Here is a 26,397-nt window from a genome sequence, read left to right as displayed (position 1 = left end):
TGTTTATTATGCCATGTTTGTTTGAATCTGTTATTAGTTTATAGAGGAATATTATCATTTTGTCGTTTTATCATTATTATCATTTGTTCATAGGCCCCCCTACTAGACTGAAATCGTATGAGAACTGAACTGAAGTTAAATGGAACACAAGTTAATCCTGTTTCTTCATTTATGTTATAAAATTATTTTTGATATGGAGTATGATGAATGACATGAATATATATATGAAAATATCCAATTCAGTTTACTTTGATGCCTATTTTCTGTGTCAATTTCTTGTCCTATTGCTATAGACGTTTTATGGTCAGTTGGTGTAACCGATTTATGTCAATTGGTGTAACCAGTATTTTGTCTAAAAGACTAATATTGTACAAAAAAGTTAATATGGATATTTATTTAATACCCTACTACACTGTAATAATGGCTGTTTAAACCATTTTTACTCAAATGGTCAAAGAATAGACATAAAACAAGATGTTTACAGCATATGGTCTTGCTCAGTACAATGAAAACCCCATATAATTTAAATTTAGAAATAAATGTAAAAAAAACATATTCTCATAGGATGTTACTAAATAAACTACTAATTTCATGAAAGCATTTGCATGAACTTAGGTGGTGTTAGGAGGTGTGAAATATTAGATATTTGTCATTTTATGTGGTTACACCATTTGACAATTTACAGGCTGTCAGTTCTATCTTTTGCTAATAAAATAGTTTAAACGTCATATTAAATAATATGAATACAACAGAAATACAAAGTATACACTTTAACAAACCTCATGCATGTTTTGTTTTAAAGTTTTATTTTTGAATTGATCATCTTACCAAACCTTATATGTCACTGACCCACATATATATATATATATACAGTATATATATATATATATATGTGGGTCAGTGACATATAAGGTTTGGTAAGATGATCAATTCAAAAATAAAACTTTATATATACTGTATATATATACTGTATATACACAGTGGTCTGCATCCCTCACGGAGACTGTGGCATCCATTTTAGATGAGGACAAACACATTCCCAAGGGCAGGCAGGCAGGCACAACAGAGAGTTGGAGAGCCACTCAAGGACACTAGCCACGCTAGGTCTAAGCTCTGGGTAATATGTCATCAGAGGGGGGAAGGCCCCTGAGGTCCCGATGGTGCACCTCATCAGGGACGCAGATGGTCAGGAACGAGCCACACCAACACTGTGTCATACGCATATGCCTGATGCATGCCTGTGTCCAGCATTACTCAATGTGCTGCCTGAATGGACACAAGGATACATGTTCATGAACTCCTCACAGGACTTTTCAGGTGACTCTACGGCACAGCAGGTGCACACACGCACGCACACACACACAAACAAAAACACACAAACAAACACACACACAAACACACACACACACACACACATACCCTAGTACACAAACACACACACACAGTTGGCTAACTGAGCAGACATCAGCCAGGCATAGTAGTCTAGCCCTTCTTAGTCAACATCCATGACTAAAGATGAGGAAAAGTGATCGATTCTGAGACTATTGTCAGGCACATGATCTAACTTTACATCTTTTTCCCATCAACTTGGTCATGTGATCTGGACACAACAAATACATGTTTAAAACATATTAAGTATTAAACATGAGTGCAGATACTGGAGTCTCATCGCATGGCACTTACTGTTCTCTGTCAAATCATCTATTGTTTGAAGTTGTATTTACCAGTATGTGCATTTCTCTGGTGTTTATCTGATGTTAGACTGTCAGTCATAATCAAGTTACCTTTTCTCCCGAATGGCAGCTCAATCTCCACAGAAAGTAAGAACCAACTTGACTTTGCACACACGTATGCATAAACATCGGTACGCATATGAATGTGTCCCCAACCCAGTGGATTTGTGATTCCTGGTACAGAAATGGGAAAAGGCATTAGTCTAGTAAATTACTCAGTAAACATTATTATTCACAGTGGCTTTACAGCTCACATAGAACATATGCTATCTCTTTCTCATCCCCTCCCTCTTTCTCATCCTCTCTCTCTCTCTCTCAATAGAAACTGTGTCCTTTGGCTCCTAGTCCATAATGCTAGTAATTTCAATTAAAGCCTGTGGCATCTGATATAATTAACATCTTGTAGCCGAGAGGTACTAATGGATTTTGTTTGCACAATTTACCTCCCAATTGATTTCTGTCTGTGTGTGTTGAGACCGGGATCTCCGTTGAGGAGGCCAATCACGGCCTGCCTGGGCCTGCCCAGCTCAGCTCCGCCAGCATTGTTCTGGTTTTGCGTAATTACACAAAGCTGCCATCGAGCTAATGGATTATGCACATCTGGCGTCAATAGCCCAGCACAAATCACCTCACACCTGTAGCTGTGGTGGGGTGGGATGCCTCGCTGATATCAATCAAACTCAGGGCTGGTATCAAAGGGCAGGTTGTTGTTGTTGTTGTTCGTGGTGGGGTGTAGTGTTTTAAATATAGTTCAGTTCAGACTGATGTTATTGTTTTGTTTTCACGTGGCTCTGGGGAGGCTTCTGGTGCTCATGCTGTGTATGAGCAGTGGTGTAGATATACACAGCACACAGCCTGGATGGTGTGGAATGTCTTGACAGTTCATTGTTAATAAGCCTCGTTAAGTTCTAAAGCTAGAAGTACCTGGGGGGCACAGTCAGAAATTTACGAATATTTCACGGGAAAAAAAAGTCCTTATTTCATGTCTCGTTTCACAGAGAGGACGCCACCCACGCCCGAGCTCTTCAAGGTAATTAATACAACAGCCCTGACAATGAGACAGCATCTGGTGGCTGAAAGAAGAAATGGCAACAGTTTGTTTAGCATCTGCACCTCCTGACAGCCAACAGTCACACAATTTTTAAAAGGAAAATGGAGGCAATTAAAAAACCATTCTCCTTCCTGTTAGGCAAACTTAATTTACAGCACAGTCAATCAATTATACACAAAAACCCAGAACAATTGGCACACCCGGTGTGACATGCATTCTCAATGAGGACATAAATCGCTGTCATCACAAAGTTCTATTTTTGGGCTGTGGCAGCCATGAAGAGAGACCTGACAGACATCAGTTCCATGTAAACATTTCCAATACATGTGATGATCAGGCCTACACTTATATTTAATGAGCTGGTAAAATACACAGTGCTAATTATGGTGCACCACTCACTACTGTTTTGTCTTCTTTTTTTACAAATGATATCATCTAGAAGTGAAACGTGTTATCTAGATGTTGAGCAGTTCACTTTCTTACTGTATATGGAGAGGAATCCTGTTTCGTTGAAATATGGATGAACGAATCAATGTGATTTCAACATGAGACAGTTTTATATTTGACAAACAAACCCCCAAAATAATCATGGTTAGATGTTGAAACATCTATAATCACTTCGTCCATAGAATTTTTATTTTATGGGATAGAACATGCAAAAACCCAGAAATTAATTATAAATTGTATTTGTAATTGGTGAAAAAAGCTGTGTTTTGCTGTTATATTGAATTCTAAACCACTGAACCATAACAAAATGCCACACATGAGACAAATACAATAGCCACTTTGCGGTAGCACTAACACTGATAGAAAAACACTGACGGGCTGTGAGAAGATTATTTCCCTTCCACTGTCATTAATTTCTTACACACGTCACCCCCATCACACGGTCATGTCTACTGAAATCAGTCAAGCTATGCGGGTAGGAGAGAAGGGTGGTGCTTGGTGGATATTAATCTATGCCCTCACTGCAACCAAACTGGATTTGGCAGAACCAATATGTGTCCTTCGTGTCTAAATTTAGCTGTGGAGTTTATGGTTGGACATCACAGCAAACAAGAAGGGAATTACTGATGCCATCTTTTTGGACGGATCCTGACTGTATGCCTAAAGTCAGGGCAACATGGACTCATGACAACTGATAGACATATAAACAGACAGTAAATATACAGTTTACACAGATTCCAAACGGACTCTACTGCTGCACACCTTTTGTACAAGTTTCTGTTGTCATTCTCTGTCACTGTCTGAATTGGTATGGTGTGTTATGTTTGGTATGACAGATTTATGTAATGCTGATGACATACAAAAAACATTATAGCGGTGGGATTTTGAAACTCATTACATTGTCTGCAACAATAATGGTACTCATTAACAAACAAAGGATACACTATCCAAGCCCTAGAGTGTAGTGTGTCAGATAATAACTTTTTATGTATATTATGAACAGTTATGTAGGTACTGGACCCCCTTTCAAGAATTGGACATACGGTAAATACATTCAGAACCACAGAAGCACTGTGAAGTGTTGCAATCTTGACTCTCACAACTAGATGAATGAATATTATCTTGTTGATAATATTCATTCATCTAGTTGTGGTCTGTGTGTCCACTCTACACATGGCTTTGTCTCAGAAACAGTCTCTTGTTTCAGTTCCACGCACAAACACCCAAAACAGCATGAAACAGTGTGAGGAGACGCAAGCCTATTTTCTTCCCTTCTGCTCCCTTTCTTCTCTCTCTACTTCTTTCTTCCCTTCTGCTTCCTTTCTTCTCTCTTCTTTTCCTCCTTCCCTTCTGCGCGCTTCCCAGTGCAACAGCTGTGGGATATTTTTTTTTTTTCTGCCGACCGAGGGGAGGGGATTACCATTAGAGGGACAGAAGAGATCTCCAGCAAGGGGATACACCGACCGAGGGGAGGGGGAGGTGCCAAGCGAAAGTTCACGTGCAACAGATCTACTCCTCTCCATACATGCAAAACTAATGGGGAAATTACTCTAGTTCTCCTCCCTTTTTTTGTGTCAGTCTGTTTTTTTTTTAACCACAAAGCAAGCTGCTGCCTACGCTGAATGTGGACTATGTCCAGGGGGCTTTCTCTCAACGTGGAATATGACATAGAAGAGAGTGACATCCAAGGGAAACTAAAGTGAAGCTGAAGTCTCTCTCTCTCTCTAACTATCTCTTTCTGAGACTCAGGAACGTCGGGTAAGTGAGCTCCTTCTCTTTGGCAACTTCACTTTTAGAACTTTGTAAACAGGTTGGTGTGGAGCCAGAGTACTCAAGATGTGCATACATGCTTGGCAGGAAATGCCCTGACAGCCACAACTGAAACTTGAAAATAAGAGCACAAAAACATGTTTGTCTTGAGTGGCTTAAGTTCATTACCTGAAAAGTCTCAAAAGGGTAAAAGTTTTGTGCAAAACTCAAAACTCCTCTGCACCAACAGCTAGCTACTAATATACTCTTGCATACAGTACATGTTGAAATGTTCAAGAGGAACATTTTCCCATTTGTACAAAAGTTGCATGCTTAATGAACAATGGAACAGATATCACAGTGCTAAAGTGGACTAAATCACGGAACATCTGTGTCAGTCATCTATCAGACGGCAAAAGTGTCTTTTCACATTAGAGCTGATTAGCATGCACACACAATCACTTCTTATTGTGTCACTGCGAAACCAGAGCAACTTACAGTCACTGTCAAAATAATGTGACAACCACACGTGTGCAAAGTGCTTCCATTTATAGACCTATTTATGTATATTCCTTTCTCTTTGGCCAGCCTATTTTATTTGGCATCTGAAGTGCGAGAGAGAGAGAGAGCAACAGGTTTTCTCTGGCAAAGCCGGTGACACAAAGATGAGCTACAGATGTGCTTAGGTATGTGTGGTATTGGTCTTATGAAATCGGTAAAGAAGAGCTTGAAGTGTTGCTGATCTTTCGTCTTAACTGTCTGATAAGACACAAGACAATGGGGCTAAGCAAGAGGGGAAATCGGAGGGGATGAATCTGTCTCCAGGAATCAGGCTGATGTCAGTTTCTTGAGACTAATCGAAACCAGTCCTCGGGAGTTTGGCGTGTGCAGGACTGCTGGGCCTCGATAAAGCTCCACATCGGCTTCCTTTTCCTGTGTTTGTTGTGGGAGAGGCCAGCAGAGTTCATTTCCCACAACGCTCAGATGGGACAGAAGTGCTTAGCTATTGAAACTTTACCTTAAAACAACAAGGAGGGCAAAATGAAGGTAAAGCTCAAAGGGGTTTGAATGAGTTATCTAAGCTAATTTCACAAGCGCTGTAACTTAAGAGTAAGGGCTTTCAAAACACAACAAGCATGCAACTCTCCTGGTGAAACATCTTATGGCCTAATTATATAGTTGATTAGAATTCACATAGTTAATTCTTACAGTATTAAACTTAGAGAGGAAATAATGTAATCACTATTGACTTTGCGATTGTCCTGTAAAATGTTTAATAAATTAATATTCAAGATATATGTCCTATTTTAGACCTATAATAGACTGTTATACCTTTTACACCTTTCATTCAGTGTCAGGCCTCAGAGGTCTCAGACCTTTTCTTTTGAGAGTTGGATTGCACAACTGTTATTTATCCTATTTTTATATCTATGTATATAACCTAGATACTGTAACACTGACATAATAACAACTTCTACGACCACATTCTCCATCTCCTTCTCTTTCCCATAGAAAGCTGAAACCAAAGGGGACAGCATTGCAATCCCCCCACCCCCCACTCCCCCCTCTCCTCCCCCAGGAGTACTCACAGCCTCCGGATACTTTCGCTCCCATCAGCTGTCCCTCTCAATCCGATCCCGGGAAGCCCTGCAACTCCAGCAGCATGGACTCCACTACAGGGGAACTCAATGTAACTGACCAGACCCAGGTCACAAACACAGGTGAGTTGGCCGCAGTTCCCCACAGTGCACCTATAAATAATCTTTTTTTTTTAATACACTGAGAAGGTGCCACGTACATAGAGTTGATATTTAGAAGTGCAGAGTCATTGTTATTCCATCTCCAAAAGAGCACAGCGGAGACATTATTCTATAGCTCTTAGGTTTTCTATGTATGAGTTGTCAGCGCCTGTGCATACTTCAGGTGTACTGGTCCATGGGGCAATAATGCAAAAATATGACTGGGGAGGGCAATTACATGCGCATGTGTGCACAAGGCACAGACACACTGACAAACAATTCACAGCCAATATCATAATACTGACCATGCCGTTGCAATGAATGCTCTTTACTGAATTAGCCTGATAAGGTTCTTGGTAATATCCATAACAATTTGGAAATCTATCTGGATATAGATTAATTGCCATATAAGTACAGCCCCCAACCCCCCCCCCCCGCCCCCACACACACACACAAACAATCAACACACACTTCAATTAAATCAAACAGAGAGGCCCCCAGATGAATATGGTGCGGTGTAATAGTGTCATCGACCAACCTGGCAAATACAAATGATTAATTTCAGTTTGGAAACTGTTGCCATTATTAAAATGTGAAGAATGAGAAAATGCATTCTTCCAGCCTATGCATCACTGTAAATGAATACATCTCATATTCAGGCTGTTCATTTAATCTCGAGACTGCTCTCGGCTTACAGTGGCATTTGATATAATTCCATTATCTAATTTGTATCAATGTCAATATGAAGAACAGCTGTCAGTGGCATTATTACATTTTTCTAGGGCCATTTACCGTCATGACAGACCATATTTGAAGGTGTATCTTGATATGATATGGGGAAGCCTTTCTACACCTGGCTTACACCATCCCAAAACTATTTTTCTGATGAAGTTGCTAATCATAATAATAACTACTGCAACATTATGACAAAAAGAAACTGCATTTGTTCAACGTCTGCTTTGTTTGTGGCTTGTTTGTGGCTTTCTTGATAATTCAGCAGAGGACAGGTGGTCACACGGTGTGCGTCATGTTGACTGTTTACTTTTCGGCGCCTAAACATTAAGCAAGGCGATGAGCGTGACACGCGTTGGTGGCATGGGTGAGATGACATGCGTCGAGTAGGCCTCGGTGACAGGAGGCAAACAATGCAGCGGATCTCTGAGAGAACACAGCTGAATGCGTTTGAGGCCGGCCCAGCCGCCACCAGCTGTGACAATAATACGACCACAGCAGACAAAGCCAAAACACTTATGGAACACTTCAGCCACCCCGCACACACCAACCCTGTGCTCTGTGCTCTTCTTCAGGCAAATAACAAATTACTATTCAAAATCAAGTTTATGTCATACATAATACATTATACATCAAGTTCAAGTTACTTTATTTTGTCCCCACAAATTGCCCCATTGGGGGCCAAACACACACATTATAAGGTAGTGGTACGTAGTGGTAGTGGGGCGGTGGTAGTGTAGTGGTTAAGGAGCTGGGCTAGCGTGCAGTAGCCTGAAAATTGTCGGTTCAATTCCCGGCTTCTACCGTTGTGCCCTTGAGAAAGGCACTTAACCCCAAGTTGCTCCAGGGACAATGTGATCCCTTGTAATATAGCTGACATGTAAGTCACTTTGGTCAAGAAGTGTCTGCTAAATGTAATGGAATGTAATAAGATAGGGGCTGTTTGTTTCAATATACGATCATCTAACATGGCTGCTGTACAGCTGCAAATATATATGGTTTGTGTACTCAATATCTCATTTTAATATTATATTAATATATTATTTTAATAGTATAGCAAGGGAGCTAAATTTGGTGAGCCAAATCTCTGTCGAATCACAAAGTGTGTGCTGGTCTATTGGAGTCGGAGTGTGAATCGCATGGCTGAAACTGTGTCCTCTACAAAAACATTTAAATGCACACAAAACTGTCCTGCCAACACAAAGGAATAACAAACAGAGTGTGGGTCAGCTCTGTTTCCTGCTGTTGTTTTCCATTGAACCTCGCTGATTTTGCCTCTGTCCTGTGACCAGAGGCTTGGGAAAACAGATAAGCAGCGCTTCAACACCAAAGGGAAACAATATTATTATAAACTGGGATGTGGCATAAAAGTCCGCCAAAACAGTTCAAAGAATGTTGAAAGCTAATAAGCACTCGTCGTGGACACAAACGTGGCACGAATACGAGACCCCCAATTTAGAGAACACTCTCACTGCTTGTGGAGCCATTATAAGAATGAGGTGAAAATAACAGAATATATCATTCCTAACTTAAAAGGCTTGTTTACATTTTGTGATGTGAAACATTCAGGGGGTAAGAGCATGGTGTGTATTTGCATAGCATTTGTTATGCAAGGATAATATTTACGATACACTTCACAGTTGGTGTCCCTGGTGGGTATGGGCAAAAATCAGATTTGATGTTGCTGTTAAATGATGATTGCCTGCTCTGAGAGGTTGATTATATTTTCTCTGCAACCTATGGGTGCACTGACACCGCATGTTGCATCAACCTATTTACATGTCCCTAGAGAATACAGAACTTTGAGAGTAAATGGGGTTTTCCTTCATGCTATTGCTATTGTCCATAATAATAATGTCAATGCCAGTATCAATAATGCGACTCCTAATATGAGTTCATGGACTACTGTGTTATCAGCAGAACACCAGGATATTTCAATAGATGCCTGTATGTATCCAGCGAAGGCCATAACACAACATAACAGAAAATCCATGAAATGATGTTGGTGTTACTCTAGTTGTATAGTACCGGCCACAATACAAGATACAGCACATAAGCACTCATCTACAGCACGTAAGCACTCATCTACAGCACATAAGCACTCATCTACAGCAGCGGTCCCCAACCACCGGGCCGCAGGACATTCCTAACCGGGCCGTATCCTACGACATGAGTTTAAAAAAATGCATGCAAACTAAACTAAATTTAATTCGCAATAATGTCACGTTTTTACATGGCTTAGGCCTATATGCAGTTGTTTGATTGCACGCATGTTTGCATTTTGCAAGGTCTATTTTCTTACGTCTGTCTGTCCCGCCTTCAACACTTTCACATATTGCCTTCAGCGCTGCGCAGCCTCAGGTCAGCTCACTTTACTTGATCAGTTCTTGGCGAACAGTAGTGTCACACGAAGTTAGCTAAACTGCTAGAATGAGCAACAAAAAACAAGCATCTTTAGCAGGTCACTGGCCAGAGTGTTTGAGTTGCGAGAGCCGCTGCAGAGATTTCTTACAGAAAAAAAGTCACCGTTAGCTGCACATTTTATGATGAGGACTGGGTGTCAAAACTCGCTTACCTGTGTGACATATTCGGGTTGCTTAATGACCTCAACCTGTCACTCCAGGGGAGAATGACGACTGTCTTTAAAGTGGCAGATAAAGTCGCTGCATTTAAAGCCAAGCTTGATTTGTGGGGACGACGAGTGGACCGGGGTGTATTTGATATGTTCCAAACAGTAGTGGGGGTTTTGGGAGAGACTGAGGCAGGGCCCTTTCTCTCGCAGCTGGTGCGCGATCACCTTGTTGCACTTTCAAATGAGTTTGAGCGTTACTTCCCATCCTCCAAAGATCCACGGCAAACCAATGAGTGGGTCCGCAACCCATTTGTCAATATCCCAAATAGTCCTAACAACTTGTCAGCGCAGGAGGAAGAGCAGTTGATCGAAATTGCAGTGTGAAAAAGAGTGTGTAGAAGGAAACCTCTCTGGCGGGTTTTTGGATCAAAAACAAAGTAGAATATCCCCGAGATAGCCGTAAAAGCGCTGAAAACGTTTCCCACCACGTATCTATGTGAGGCCGGGTTTTCGGCAATGACTGCAACTAAGACCAAATTGCGTAATCGACTGGACATTTCAAACACACTGAGGGTGTCACTGTCTTCCATCACCCCCAGATGGAAGCTTCTTGTTGCAGGGAAACAAGCAGGGCTCCCACTGATTATATTCGTAATGCACGTTTAGTTCCCATGTTTTGTTCCCATATTTTGTTAAGCATGTTCACACTTGTAGATGTAGCTTCAAGTTGTTCAATATTCATAGTTCATATTGTTCAATTTTCACTTCTTCAAGTTCACGTTTTTCACAAGAGATCGTTACCTTCACTGTTCATACATAACTGGAGCTAGTTCTTTTCAAGTAATGCATGCACAACACATATGGAACATGGAACCCCCGAACCCCCCGCCCCCCCCCCCCCCCGCCGCCGGTCCGTGAAAAAAATAGGAATCAAACCGGTCCATGGTACGTAAAAGGTTGGAGACCCCTGATCTACAGCACATAAGCACTCATCTACAGGTTCAGGACTCTCATCTTCAGCACAAAATAGTTTTTTTTTCAAGTAATGCAACAATTCTTTGTGGAAGAAAATAGTCTCAATTATCAGGTAGATTTCTAAAGCGTCCATGCATGTCATCTTCTCTCTCTCTCTCTCAGCTGGGCACACACTGTTGGGAAGGTGCCTGCCTTGTGTACCGTTGGCACAGTGCCAGTTCAGAGTCGGAGTCTGCACAACATGTGCCTCTCCTGACTCCGTCTGTGTTTAGCGCTCTCTCTCTCTCCTCTCCTCCCTGAATGTTACAGTGCATACCAGAGACAAAAAAAAGCACAAACAAGACTCAGAGGTTGCGAAATAAAAAAAGGGAAGCGACTTGATATATGCATTCATAAGAGGCAGCAGAAGACTTCTTTGGAAGAGGAGAAAGGAGGTTGGGAGAATAAGGGGGATAAGAGTGGGACATTGCGTTCATTATTTTCTTGGAGTGCAATATTTTCTTGGTCTGCATCCTGGGAGTTGGAACTGTTTCTCAGCCCTTGGGGGAGGAGGAAGGGAAAAGGATGTGTGAAATTTGCCAAGAGAAAGTCTGGAGACCCAGCGCTGGATGTGGGGAGTTTATCTCTGGTCTGCAAGATCCCTCACTTCCTGCTCTGAAGCCCAGCTGTAGTAGATGGGATAATAACACACAGGCTTCCTCTTCATTACCTCAACAGTGAGGTCCAATCACACACAGTATTTAGTCATCTAGTCAAAAGCGAGCCGTGTTCATGCTAATCTAGCTTAGTTCAAGTGTATTTGCTGGCTGTTTGTGTTGTTGTTTATTTGTTTTGATGTATCAGTCTTCCTCAGAAGGCTGTTGCTAACAGGCATGGAGGAGCACGAGGCTAAGCACCATCTGCAGGCAATCAGGCCCAGTCATCTGATTCAGTCATAAGAATTCATAGTTGTTAGCCAACTGACTCATCCACTGCTCATGCACCCCCCCCACCCCCGACCCAAACACACACACACACTCACACACACACGCACACACACACACACACACACACACTCCAAACCCCCACTGCCTCGGTCCCAGAGATGGGGGCCTAAGGGGACCTACAACCAGCACAGAAAAAGGGACAAGCAGGCAGGGGTGGAGGAGGCTGTTCTGATGCTGTGGTTGGGCCAGGCCATATGTTTTGTCGAGATACGAGAACAGAATTTGTTCTTCGCTTCAAATTCTCAGCCAGACGAGACCCCAGGCTAAGGATATGTAGGGTGTAAGGAGTGTGTGTGTGTGTGTGTGTGTGGGGGGGGGGGGGGGGTGTTCAGTGCAGCTCAGAGTCAGAAGGGGGGGGGGGGGGGGGGTGGGTGAAGAATGGCCATGCCTTTACTCCTTCATAGAAGGTTAGTCTCTCTAAGAAAGAGGCCTCTGTGTAGCATGTAACCTGGGGGCCTCTGTGTGTGTGTGTGTTAGTGTGTGTGTGTGACTAATTGAGTCAAGAATTGAGAATTGACTAAAGTTGAGAAAAGAGGTCAGCAAGATCATAATTCTATTTAGTCAAATGAATGCGATATATGAATGGTATTCAGCAAGTAACACAAAACTGAGTATATACTGTTGATACTTAGTGTTGGAAAGATTCAATATATTTTACTTGCTGGCAACCAAATGATGGTGACCTTGACTTGACTACATACATTTGCACTCGTTAGTTTGCCAGGCACTTTCATCCATAGCAACATACACTGGAGGCAAAACTGCCAAGTTTCAGTAAGAAGGAAAGCTATTGAGAGCAAGAGCAACGATTTTAACTCCAATTTATCATAGAGCACAAAAGCCACGGGGACCAAACTGAAGAGTCAGAGGTCGGAGCCAAATAAAGAGTTTGGCCAGCAAAACAATAAGGGTCATTTCCTCAGTAAGGTCATATGATACTGTACAATGCAATCCTATGGGCCAACCTAGCCCATAAAAGGAAAGCATTCTTTCACAACACTGACAGGCCCATGAATGTTATTGTAAGTGTAACATGGAAAGGAGAGACTGACTTGTGTCAGATATATTCACCTGAATCTGCATCAGAAGATTCCCCTTACCTTATCAGGGGCATGTTAATGACATCATTTGAGAAGCTAGTTTCCCTACAGTGACAATCAAAACAAGTACACGTTGTTTGTGCATTGTTATTGTAATGATATTAGAGTGTTTACACAACATGTAAACTTTCTTCACTAAACATTGTTGTGTGCCTTACTTTCAAATAACATTCAATAGCAGCATTTCATTGCTGTTTTATAAAGTAAACAGCCTCTTAGGAGGAAACGTTTGGGAACTGTGTGCATTCATTTCATTCCGCACCCCAAGCTCTAGTTGAACACAAATAACAGAATGAAAGCAAGTGAAATGGCCCGTACAGATTCGGTTTGATGATATCATATCTCTATTAACTGTGTTCTTTCCTTGTGGGAGTAACTCATTTTAATAAGACCCATCACAGTAACAAACTGACCTTGCTAGGCATTCACATATTATTTAAAGCAAATACGGACCCTTGATTTAATTAAAATTAGTTCAGTTGAGATCAATTTCTCATTAAGGAATGTTAGAAACAATACAAGATGATACGCTTCTCTTTCCTTAGTGTCGCCGCCTTTTGCAGAGATGTTGTGCAAGGCAGTGATCTTTCTTGGGACAAGTAACCTTCTGATAGGAAATACTGTATTCCTCCATTATCCCTTTCCCACAACATGATTAATGATGGTTCTATTTTCTAAGATCAGTAATGGAAGGTAAATTAAGATACCCTTACGCGGGGGTCATTGCAGGTTGCAAATAGTAATTTTAGCAAATGTGCCAAGGGCAATGTCCATAAAATTGATTGAGTAGAGCTTTCAAGGTTTCTGAAAAAAGGCTCCCCAGTTGGAGTTAAGTTTATGGAAATATGCCCAAAAGTTGGGCTGCCTTTGGATATGTGCAGAGAATGGTTAGCTTCCTTAAACGTCATCAAATGGCTCTTAGAGCTGATTTTCTCTCAAATGTAAATGTACAGCCAACCACAGACAGCTGCTCTCTATAAAACCCTGCCACTTCCAACATGCCATTCATCTTAAATACGTCAATCTAACAGCAGGATAGGTTGCAAAAGTGTTAGCCCCCTGTCATCTGCATTTTAAAATCACCTCTGTCTCTAGTGACTGAAACCACACTGCTATCTTGTACAGACAGGGCTGGACTAGGCTGATTCCGCTTACACAAGATTCTGTTACTCGTTTAGCTATTTCATCTGAGGCGAGTTTAGATGGAAGTGCCGTGGCCTAGAGAGGCTGTGAGTTGGCTTTCTGCAACCTGTGAGTGCAACCTACTTCCACACATGAATGTATGTACAGTAAGGAGCTGCAAATAGCTGCTATAGCTGTCCCTGTTAGGTGGGCATGTTGAAAAGAGTGAGAGACAGTAGACTCTCTCTACAAGAGAAGGTTTCCCTTGCTATCTTTTATCCACATCAGTCTTGTAGAAATACAGTAAGCATGTTCTTTGCATAATGTGACCATGTTGGAGTTTTGGTCAAAGACTTCTGACCTTTTTGAGTTTATCCACACTTATGGGAAAGGCGGAAGGCCATGTATTAGGCATCTTGTTTGGAGCGTTGAGCTGCACTTATGTGCAAGACATACTGTATAAGAAGCTTATGCCAATGTGAGAGGCATGCTATGGAGGATCCACTGAAGGGTGAGCCACTCACCGGCTGATCCAGTACATCATTAACCCGCAGTCACTCTGAGTGGCCAGACTTTATGGGCATCATGAGCCCAAAGCCCTGAGTATGTAGGGCGTTTGTATTCTGCTGACCCCATCAGGTCCCATTGGCGAGCAGGGCTGGTACATGTCACCACCTGGTAAAGACTTTCCCCTGCACTTCAGCGAACTGTCAGAACTGCTTGTTTCTGTTTGTGCCGAGTGACTTGTGTACTAGTGGGTGTGTTGCCCTTGACAGTAGCTTGTTGTGGTGGGTGACTTGTGCACTAGTGGGTGTGTTGCCCTTGACAGTAGCTTGTGGTGGGTGTGTTGCCCTTGACAGTAGCTTGTTGTGGTGGGTGTGTTGCCCTTGACAGTAGCTTGTTGTGGTGGGTGTGTTGCCCTTGACAGTAGCTTGTGGTGGTGGGTGTGTTGCCCTTGAAAGTAGCTTGTTGTGGTGGGTGTGTTGCCCTTGACAGTAGCTTGTTGTGGTGGGTGGCTTGTGCACTAGTGGGTGTGTTGCCCTTGAAAGTAGCTTGTTGTGGTGGGTGTGTTGCCCTTGACAGTAGCTTGTTGTGGTGGGTGGCTTGTGCACTAATGGGTGTGTTGCCCTTGACAGTAGCTTGTTGTGGTGGGTGGCTTGTGCACTAGTGGGTGTGTTGCCCTTGACAGTAGCTTGTTGTGGTGGGTGTGTTGCCCTTGACAGTAGCTTGTGGTGGTGGGTGTGTTGCCCTTGACAGTAGCTTGTTGTGGTGGGTGTGTTCCCTTGACAGTAGCTTGTGGTGGTGGGTGTGTTGCCCTTGACAGTAGCTTGTTGTGGTGGGTGGCTTGTGCACTAGTGGGTGTGTTGCCCTTGACAGTAGCTTGTGGTGGTGGGTGTGTTGCCCTTGACAGTAGCTTGTTGTGGTGGGTGTGTTGCCCTTGACAGTAGCTTGTTGTGGTGGGTGACTTGTGCACTAGTGGGTGTGTTGCCCTTGACAGTAGCTTGTTGTGGTGGGTGGCTTGTGCACTAGTGGGTGTGTTGCCCTTGACAGTAGCTTGTTGTGGTGGGTGTGTTGCCCTTGACAGTAGCTTGTGGTGGTGGGTGTGTTGCCCTTGACAGTAGCTTGTGGTGGTGGGTGTGCTGCCCTTGACAGTAGCTTGTTGTGGTGGGTGGCTTGTGCACTAGTGGGTGTGTTGCCCTTGACAGTAGCTTGTGGTGGTGGGTGTGCTGCCCTTGACAGTAGCTTGTTGTGGTGGGTGTGTTGCCCTTGACAGTAGCTTGTGGTGGGTGTGTTGCCCTTGACAGTAGCTTGTTGTGGTGGGTGTGTTGCCCTTGACAGTAGCTTGTTGTGGTGGGTGTGTTGCCCTTGACAGTAGCTTGTGGTGGTGGGTGTGCTGCCCTTGACAGTAGCTTGTGGTGGTGGGTGTGTTGCCCTTGACAGTAGCTTGTTGTGGTGGGTGTGCTGCCCTTGACAGTAGCTTGTGGTTGTGGGTGTGTTGCCCTTGACAGTAGCTTGTTGTGGTGGGTGGCTTGTGCACTAGTGGGTGTGTTGCCCTTGACAGTAGCTTGTTGTGGTGGGTGTGTTGCCCTTGACAGTAGCTTGTGGTGGTGGGTGTGTTGCCCTTGACAGTAGCTTGTTGTGGTGGGTGTGTTGCCCTTGACAGTAGCTTGTGGTGGTGGTGGGTGTTTTGCCCTTGACAGTAGCTTGTTGTGGTGGGTGTGTTGCCCTTGACAGTAGCTTGTGGTGGTGGTGGGTGTTTTGCCCTTGACAGTAGCTTGTTGTGGTGGGTGTGTTGCCCTTGACAGTAGCTTGTTGTGGTGGGTGTGTTGCCCTTGACAGTAGCTTGTTGTGGTGGGTGTGTTGCCCTTGACAGTAGCTTGTTGTGGTGGGTGTGTTGCCCTTGACAGTAGCTTGTTGTGGTGGGTGTGTTGTCAACTCACTGGTCAATTGAGCCACATTGTTCCATGAGTCCAGACCCTCAAATACAAAAACAATGGAACAAAATGTCTATTGCAGTTTGCCACAGAGCCAGTGTATGCTAGCTTTAACTGTGTCTCTTTAATGAGGTATTTGTTATTAAAAAAACAACAGTGTTGTACAAGGCAGCCATCTGCCCTGGATTTCAAGATAGGATCTGCAGTAAGCTTAACTCTCATGAATCCAAGCAGCTTCCTATTAAAAATAGGAATTGCCATGCTATTGCCATGCATCCTTGTGTTTCCTTTCAATCCAAGTACCATAAAGTCAAATAATCACGTTCATTCATTTAAATCTGAAACCCAGAAAATAAAGCTGTACAGAGGAAGACAGAACAGGAGACGGTAAAAGACAAGGGTGGAGGAGTTCTGCTTTAGCACACTGGCTCCTCAAACTTTTTTTCACACATGCAAAATCAAAAGTTTGAAATGCCTTCACACTGCTCAGTTCAAGAACCCAAGGGTGTCCCTGTGACACCCAACCTCATCTTCACAGAGGAACTGTTACCCTTGCAGCTTTATTTCCCAATTTGATATGTCTTTCCCTCCAGCACCGTAATCTGATTTCTAGGTCACTGAATAACTATATCAGTGTCCGGGTGACCTTTGGGTCATTTGCAATTTCCCATTTGTTACTTTTTTCAGAGATTCTTAATCCATTTCCTCCGCCTTACCTGCCATAAAAGATTAGATGTCCTGCTCGCTGTGATTGTAGGCTGACCTTGACAAGGGCGAGTGCCATACAGTGACAAAATCTTCATAATCATAATTATAGTGCAATAGTTATGAATGTCTGCACTGAAAAGAGTTTTTTTTTTTCTTTTTTTATTGGTGACCATGGAAATTCAAGCAAATGTGAATCAATATCAGAAGCACTTGCCAGGATAATATATGGATGTATATAGAGAAAGAAAATGCATTTGAGCCTACAGCTAAAGAAGAAGAGGTCCCTACTTTAAATGGAAAACACAACAAAAACAAGCACTGTCCTTTAAGCTCTCTATTCAAGGACATACTCTATAGGTGCTGAATAATGCTGATCAACACAGTACACACAGTTTATTTGTGTTGTGGGTTAGCCTGGCAATTGAAAGGTTGTGGCCTCCTCTCTCACTCCTGAACTCTCTGACTATCTATAGACAAGGTTGTGGTCTAACGAGGAAACTTGCCTTTGCACATAACTTTATCCTCACTATTTCAGTTCAAGTTAAGTAACAGCTTTCACTGGGTTGTAACCTGTGATGGACTAGTGTAAAAAACAGGGATATTCCACCAATGACGAATCAGAGACAAAAAGAGTCTTGACTGTGACATCTTAGAGTTGATGGAAGGCCGATACAGCAGACATTCATCAGAAGACTGCCATGGGTGAAAGAAGGCATAACGCTAGATCATAGAATTAAGATTAAATGGTGCATATCCAGAAGTGTCCTGTAGACCAGAGTGAAACTCAAATATGTAATGGCTGCTAAAGAAAGTATATGTGGGCAGTTCCAGTAAGCTCTCCATTTAAGAGCCATCAACCAGTAGCTGACGCTCACATCTCTCACAAAAACTATATAACACAGCCACATATTACTCCTTTTCACCACTTGTTGGATTTGTCAAAGGCAGAATAGTGGAACGCTAGACATAATTCATGTTTTGACACCATTGAGCCAACATTCTTCAGCATTTGCGCAACAACATCTGAAGAACTGCCTTTGACACTCGACATGTTCCGCTAGCCTTATTTTCTGATCTGAGGGACTGGTAGCCTGAGAGACTGCTGCCTAGCTTAGAAAAATCTAGAGTCTGATATCCACTTGTTTGATGGGAAGGTCTGATAGTATGAAAAGTTTAAAGGGGGGTGGGGGGGGGGTGGCGCCTGTGTAGCCTTGGCCATATAACAGAGGGCCTCTCTAACTAAGAGGTATAGAGAGTTAAACCTCAGGCAATCTTGCCTGTAGCTATCTGATTTATTTGGCCCTGCACACAGTTTCACTCAAGGCTGTGCAGAGGCCACTCCATTGAATCTAACAGCACTGTATACCACCGAGACAAATGGGAAGGACCCCCTTCTATAAATCATTTATTGTCCTTTGGTAAAATAAATGGTGTACTACTGAGCTCAAGATATTGCTTTAACAGATATTTCACATGAAGAGATGAGAAATCATGTTTTTAATTGAGGAGGTGTTACAGCATCTGAACTGAATACGCCAGTGATGTAATTGTGTTTTTGAGAGGATAATTTATATGACACATATGGGGACTTTTTCTGAGCTGCCAATTTAACGTTCAGAAATGCACCTCAGGTGCATAATCTTAGTCCAGAGTCAGCCTCATAACATCCTTTGCAGTATATGTCCTGCATAGTCGTTTGCTGTTATGCAAGTTCAGGAATATGAATATGCTGTATTCAGGCTTTGATGGGAATATCAGTCAGCCAATTCTGCAGCTTGATCTTGTAGAATATAGGAAAGTGACTAGGGTATCCGACTTCCAAAGACTTGTGATGTAGATTGTGCATTTTATAATGAAACTGCATCGATTTCATATTAATTGATAACATTCATGTGATGATGTGAATTTCAATGAATTAATATAGTTGTATAGGCCCACAGGATATTTGCTAATAATACCACTCAAAAATAAACCTCCAGGATGTAATCGGAATGCTCAGATGAAGAAATCTATGCAATTACAAAATAAGATAATTGTCTGTAATGTCTATTGTATTATTTCATTGTTTGCAAAAAGCAAACTGTGTAGGTATTGAACATTTCTACAGTTCTACAGTGGCAACATTTTTGTTAGTTCATCTTTTTTTCTGGGAGTCCAAGTTCTTAGATCATGGATGTCTCCCACAAAATGACCCAATCAAAAAGTCATCTTTACACACTCCCTCTTTCTCCGTCTGTTAAGCTCTTGAAAAATGTGAGTAGATGAATCCCAGTCCTTGGCTCGACCCCCTGAAACCCTTTCCTCCCTGGGATGAGATTCATTCGGGAGGACTTTGGGAGCAGGTCCCTTTCTGTAGCCATTCTCAGCAGGAATCATTTTAACTCAGGAGAAAGTAGCTTCTGTTGAAAAAAAGACAGAAAAAAAATTAGGCAGTTTTGGAGCTTGAGGTAAAAAGTTCTGTGCTATATCGTTACAAATTCGAAGAGTGCAACATAGTGGCTTATGTTTATTGCAAGAATTGGGATATTTCTATACATATATGTGCATATTTTAAACAGGGATACAGTGTATTATTGAGGACTAGACTGCTTTGAACGACTAATCATTTTAAAAGACATCATTTGCTATAGCGGTATCCGTGGAAACAAACAGCTGGAAAGACAGCTCACTATGAGAGAGAGAGAGAGAGAGAGAGAGAGAAGAAGAAGAGAAAGCTCTAAGGTTCATTGTAGAACTCCTAAATATCACTAATGTATCATATCAGACCTCCAGACTGATTGCTTACCGGTATATAATTGCGCAGCTAATGTGTGCATTTCATGATTTGCTTAATTGCTTAATCACCAGCTGATGGTGATGCTAATGGTTGGTATGTTTATAAGTAAATGGATATATGCGTATCATGTATTTTCTTAATGCTGTAGTGCATTTTAGTCTGAATGTTTCGATTAGTACCAGTATGGCAATGAAGTGCTAAATCTGACTTGTACGCCTACTTCTATGTATTCCCCCCCAGATGTGTTAAGGTGCTTGCACAGTGCCCCAACAAACGCCAACAAACTCCAACAAACACCTACAGTTGGGTCAGTGTGCACCATCAGTCTGTGTTGGTGGCAGTCATTAGAATGTTATATATATATATATATATAACATTCTAATGACTGCCACCAACAACTACCATTTAAGAATGTTGGGGTTTGTTTGGACATTGTGTGAGTCCTTCTGTTAACAAACCCTACATAACATTCTTCTGTGATGAACGACTGATGTGTTTCTTTAGAACCAATAATGATGATCTCACGCTAGAGCTGTCTAACCGGTCTGTACCTGTGTTTTAAGTGATACCATTTCCATTGGCAATTGGCAATGTCAGACACTCCATTTGCCTAAGTCTAAGTCGATGTGGCATCAGAATGAGTTTGAAGCCATTTTTTTGCCATTATTTATTTTTTACTCCTTGTCATTGCTTGTGGTCATATGGGTTAGTGCTGGTGGTCTTGGGGGATGCAGAGATGCTTTTTTTTTTCAGTTGCACTGGTGAAATACTGAGACAGTTTGGGTGAAATATTTAAACATTTCACCCAAACAGTCTACATTTTTGTAGACTGTTGCCTGTAGATATCCGCTGAGGAAACTGTCTTTTAGAAGTTGCTCTAAGGTGCTCCAGGTCAAAACAGATGAGCTGCACATTTGGAGAAAGTAGAGAGGTTCATTCAACAACAAATCAACTGTGTTCAGTATCATCTGCAAATGTGATTATATGACGTCCAGGGTAACTACTGCGACAACAGTCCGTGTACAATATATATAGCAGTGGTGACACTACCTTGTGGTGTCCCAATTGAAGTGAAGCGGACCCCAGATAATGTGTTGCCCACCCTTACTCTTTGTGGCCGCCCACTCAAGAAGTCCAAGATCCATTTAATTAGTGTTGAATTTTGCTAAAATTTGTGGGTGAATTGTATTGAATGCTGATAAAAAGTTTGCAAATAAATCGCGAGCATGTGTTTTACAACCATCCAGGTGTGTATACAGATCATTTAAAAGCACTACAATGGCATTGTCCACCCCCTCCCAAATCTGTAGGCAAATTGTAGAGGGTCAAAGGCATGTCTACAGGAGTTAATGATGTGTGTTTTAATGATCCGCTCAAGTGATTTAACTAAAAGAGAGGTGAGGACCTTGAAATGTTGAATTATGTACCTCGCAGAAAATCAGAAAATCTATACCGTGGTTTATACCCGTTTATCATTTATGATGGAACCAACAATCCTCATGAGACCTAATAGTTTCTACAAGTTCATGAAAGGCAACAGTTAAGCATGTACTCTATATAAAATACTATATTGAAAAGCTGAATAAATCTGAGTTTGATAAACTAAATACTGGTGAGACACACACACTCAAGGCATTCAGATATACACCTGAATCTATGTCAGCTACAGGTCAAAACAGATGAGCTGCACATTTGGAGAAAGTAGAGAGGTTCATTCAACAACAAATCAACTGTGTTCATCAGGTAAACATTCAAAACAAAATAAAAGAGACAAGCCACTGATGAACAAGTGACAAAACTGGCAGTAGCAATGCTTCCTCATCTGACAGATTTGAGTGAGGGGCAAGAATAAAACTGTTGGTGCCTCTGACATATTATGTTGCTGCCTCATTTTGTCTTTTAATGGAACCGGCACACCTTTTAGAAAATGACAAGTATTGAACGAGGAATCAAATTTTGATTGCATGTGACACCGAAAATTCCTCACAATTTAACAGTGATTGAAAGCCAAATGAAATGATCTTAGTGGTGTTGTAGCAAAGCAGGAGACAGCACATCATATGATTTCAAATGAACCCCTCTTTCAGCGTTTCATTCAGGTCTTGACTAAAAAAGTTTCAAAAAGATATTGATGTATTATTATTGTTATCGGTGAACAGTGTTTCCTGGAGATCTACTGGTAAGGTCTACTTGCTAACCTGGGAAGTAGACTATCTACACATAAAAAGCTACCTAACATAGCCAGAGAGATAGATACACAGATTAAAAGAGGTATAAAAATCATCTTTTGCCATTTTATCATACTTCCACAATGAAAAGCAGGGGTGACAGTAAATGAAATGCAATCATGCACTCAAACAATGAGTCTCTGATATCAAAGAAAAAAGAGGGGGTCACCGTTCATACAACTAGACTACCTCTAGGATACCTCTGTGGTCTTGATGATTCTCTTAATGTACATCACCGTTATGACTACAATCAACAGTCCATCCGCAAACAGAATAGCTTTATTAACCTTGAAAAATATCACAGTGGACAGACTAAGCACCACAGCATATCCACTGTGCAATGCCATGATAAATTGTGGCCCATGTATCAGTAGGGATAGTCACTGGCCCTACTGCCACACATAGCAGTGATCTAGATATTAGCGTCGAGTTTATTCCTGCCACACATAGCAGTGATCTAGATATTAGCGTCGAGTTTATTCCTGCCACACATAGCAGTGATCTAGATATTAGCATCGAGTTTATTCCTGTCACACATAGCAGTGATCTAGATATTAGCATCGAGTTTATTCCTGCCACACATAGCAGTGATCTAGATATTAGCATCGAGTTTATTCCTGCCACACATAGCAGTGATCTAGATATTAGCATCGAGTTTATTCCTGAGAATATCATATCAGCGCTGTGTCTGCCATGAGACTGGAGGGAGGAATTAATTTTGCTCCCAGTTTTACAGTCCTTCCTACCGGGAGACAATTACCAGTGTGCTTCAAAGCCCCGCATTTGGGCAAGATTACTGCACTTCTGGGAAAGTGATGAAAGCGAAAGTCTTAGCCCCCAGGTTAGATTTTCCTTGTGACTGTGTGGCCCCTTGGCCCTGTGGTTGTGTGTGTGTGTGTGTGTGTGTGTATGTGTCTGTGTATGTGTTGTGTGTGTGTGTGTGTGTATGTGTCTGTGTATGTGTTGTGTGTGTGTGTATGTGTGTATGTGTCTGTGTATGTGTTGTGTGTGTGTGTATGTGTGAGCTAAAATGTGTGAAGGCAGAAAAAGTGAGGAGTGATGTGTCTAACACTCAGCGCCATCTCATGCCATTGGCACCGGCTGCCTGTCTGCCGGGTCCTCAGGGCTTCATGGCAGCCGTTGAAAAAAAAAAGAAAGCCGTCCGCGGGAGTGCCTGAATAACGCAGACGTCTCGATCTGTCACGGCAGCCAGCAGATCTCACTAACGAGGCTAACGAGGGGGCACCTCAAGGCAGCGGCAAATTTAGCAGCCATTTCTGCTTGTCAAATTTAGCAGCCATTTCTGCTTGTCAAGGCACCACGCCGTCTCTCTGTCCTGGAAAAGACAAATCTCTTCATTTCAGCTGCTATTCTGTTACTGTAGAAAAACTGAGATGAATAACTACAACTGTAAAGTATAGATATGATTATTTAAATACAACCCCAAAACAGAAAAAGTTGGGATGTTGTGTAAAATGTGAATAAAAACAGAATGTAATAATCTGTAATCTCTTAAACTCATATTTAGTTACAAAAGGGACACAGACAACATATCAAATGTTGAAAATGACAAATCTGACTATTTAATGGAAAATATATGTTAATTTTGAATTTGATACCAGCAACATGTTTCAAAAAAAGTTGGGACGGGGGTAACAAAATGCTGAAAAAGTTGTGTAATGATAAAGAAAACAAAAGGAAAAATGTTTCACAACTAATTAGAGTAACTATGGCAACACGATTGGATATGGAAAAAGAGCATCCCAGAGAGGCAGGGTCTCTTAAAAGAAAAGATGTAGGAGTATTCATCACTCTGTGTCAACCTGTGTGCACTAATGATGAAACAATGTCATTTTAATGCTTCTTAACATGAAATTGTGAAATATTTGGGGAGTGCATCATCTACAGGACATATAATGTTATTAAAACATTCAGAGAATCCAGAGAAATCTTTGCAAGCAAGGGAAAGAGCTCAAAAACAAATTGGATGGCCGTGGTCTTTTGGACCCAGATGGCACTGCATCAACACCAGACCTGTTTCCAGACCTGTCATTGTATGGGCTCAGGAAAACCTCGGATAACCATTGTCTATGTGCACAGTTTGATACTCAGTTCAAAAACTCCAGCCAAAATTAACAGGTAAAATTGTATTGAGACATGATACAGGAAATACCACCGTCTCATCTGGGCCTGAGCTTGTTTAAAATGGACTGAGGTAACATGGAAAAAGGTCCTGTGGTTAGTCCAATCAAAGTTTGCCATTCTTTTTGGAAATCATAGAGTCATCTGGACTAAAGAGGAGAGGGCCTATGCAAGTATCGTATAGTATGATGTATCAAATGCTCCTTGCTTTTACTCTGCCTATGTGGAAAGACTTATTTTTACTAAATTTTACTGCTGATGACATTTAGGGCAACTACTGATTTTTATTTAGAGCTTCTTCACCTTGAAGTCCTGTCTTAATGTGTACTAATCAAAGAAGGCTCAGTAACAGTTGTCAAAGTTGGCTTTGTTGTGTCATTTGTATCAGCAGCTGTCAAAGTGTGTGTGTGTGTGTGTGTGTGTGTGTGTGTGTGTGTGTGTGTGTATTCATTCAGTAAGTTAATTACAGAATAGTTCAACATCACAGGCTAAAGAAAACAGCCAGACAACATGCACTCTCTCCCCAAAATCACAACAATATTTGATCTGTAAAACCAATAATGTCCTGTCACTTGGGTAGAGAACTAAAAAGGAACCATATTAAGTCCCACTTCTGAAATGAGATTAATTATCACTGCACCAATAATAATGTCTTAACAGTACCCTAAATGAAGTGCCCTTCAGCAATACTGGGACGTTTCCATTCAGTGATGGGTTGTGTATGACTATATGGTCAACAAGACAAAATAATGAGATTTTAATGACAAGCGAACAGCTCAATGTTGTGGTTTATTAGGCACTAATGAATATGTCAGACATTCATCACAGGGAGTTACTCTTCTTTGTCTTTGAAAGTTATGTTGTGGGGCATGTTACATCCATCTCCATTTTAAATCTTACCTGGTTGATGTCACAAGTGATGATGCAGTCAATTTTATGTCCTTCAGAGAAAGTCAAGACCAGGCAGGCAGATGTTGCTACGGCAATAATTCATGATTACCTTTAATCACTGTCTTTAATGAGCTTTTTGTCCCCAGTGATGGATATGGAGTCCTTCTCTGCAAGCAAAAGAAACATCTGTCTATTAGAACAACCTCATAAATTCTGAACTTTTACCATAACAAAGCCACAGAAACTGTGTATATTGAACGAGTCAAAATATTCTCTAGGAATATAAGCATAGCTGTTCAGTTCTCAGCTTCAAAATCAAACAAAGTAATGGGTGCAATCTCTCTTTTATTTCTTCTCTCTTTCAGATGGAGTGGATAATGGCTATTTTGATGCCATACTAGGAGGTGAGTGAACATAGGGGTTAGCCTCCAATGGTCTGCGTGCCGTCAGCAGTACTTAACTGCTACACCTAAATGAATCTCAGACAGATAGAACATTGATCTGTGGGCCGGACAAAGTGAATTGTTTAATAACGGCGATATCATGGGTGGACTGGCCATCTGGCATACCGGGCATTTTCCATTAACAGAGAAAGGCGTCAGCAACATGTTGAAGTTCGTTGAGTTTGAACGAGGATGTAAGCAAGCATACAGAGCAAGGGACAGTGAGCAGGTGGTGGAGCCTATTGAGGCTACATGATAAGAACTCAGTGGTGGAGCAGGTAGGCTATGTGTGACATGCCATGCTGACGATGATGATTATGATGACTTATTAATTGCGATAATGTAATGATATGGTAATGATAACGTAAGGCCGTGCTGTGATTATAATAACAAATAGCGCAATTTAAATATTCTAAATAAATGATTTGCAAACCCGGACAGCAAAAGAGTGTCAAATCGATGTTAATTGTTGGTCAGATTGATCAGTTTCCATCAGACGCCCAAAATTCAACATCGATGGCATGAGTGGTGGTTGGTCTCAAAGTAGAGCGTCGAAAGGGTTCTATCT

At 41.8% G+C, this 26,397-nt stretch overlaps 1 protein-coding gene across 2 annotated transcripts in view; it reads left to right on the top strand.

Moving 5' to 3' along the window:
• The window catches only part of gypc (glycophorin C (Gerbich blood group)), a 41,378-nt gene that overhangs the window by 8,732 nt on the left and 6,249 nt on the right, over positions 1–26,397 (top strand). Inside the window, exons 2-4 of one of the 2 annotated variants that reach the window (XM_042074600.1) lie at positions 4,943–4,989; positions 6,493–6,701; positions 25,752–25,790. In XM_042074600.1, the coding sequence (XP_041930534.1) occupies positions 6,644–6,701; positions 25,752–25,790 (97 nt within the window). In that variant the 5' untranslated portion in view covers positions 4,943–4,989; positions 6,493–6,643. Of the gene's footprint in view, positions 1–4,673; positions 4,990–6,492; positions 6,702–25,751; positions 25,791–26,397 lie in introns of those variants that run through there. The other variant, XM_042074595.1, reaches the window with a different exon arrangement.

This window comes from Alosa sapidissima, chromosome 2 (assembly GCF_018492685.1).
Source record: "Alosa sapidissima isolate fAloSap1 chromosome 2, fAloSap1.pri, whole genome shotgun sequence".
NCBI classification, from domain to species: Eukaryota; Metazoa; Chordata; class Actinopteri; order Clupeiformes; family Clupeidae; genus Alosa; species Alosa sapidissima.
This window is presented reverse-complemented; position numbering and strand designations above follow the sequence as displayed.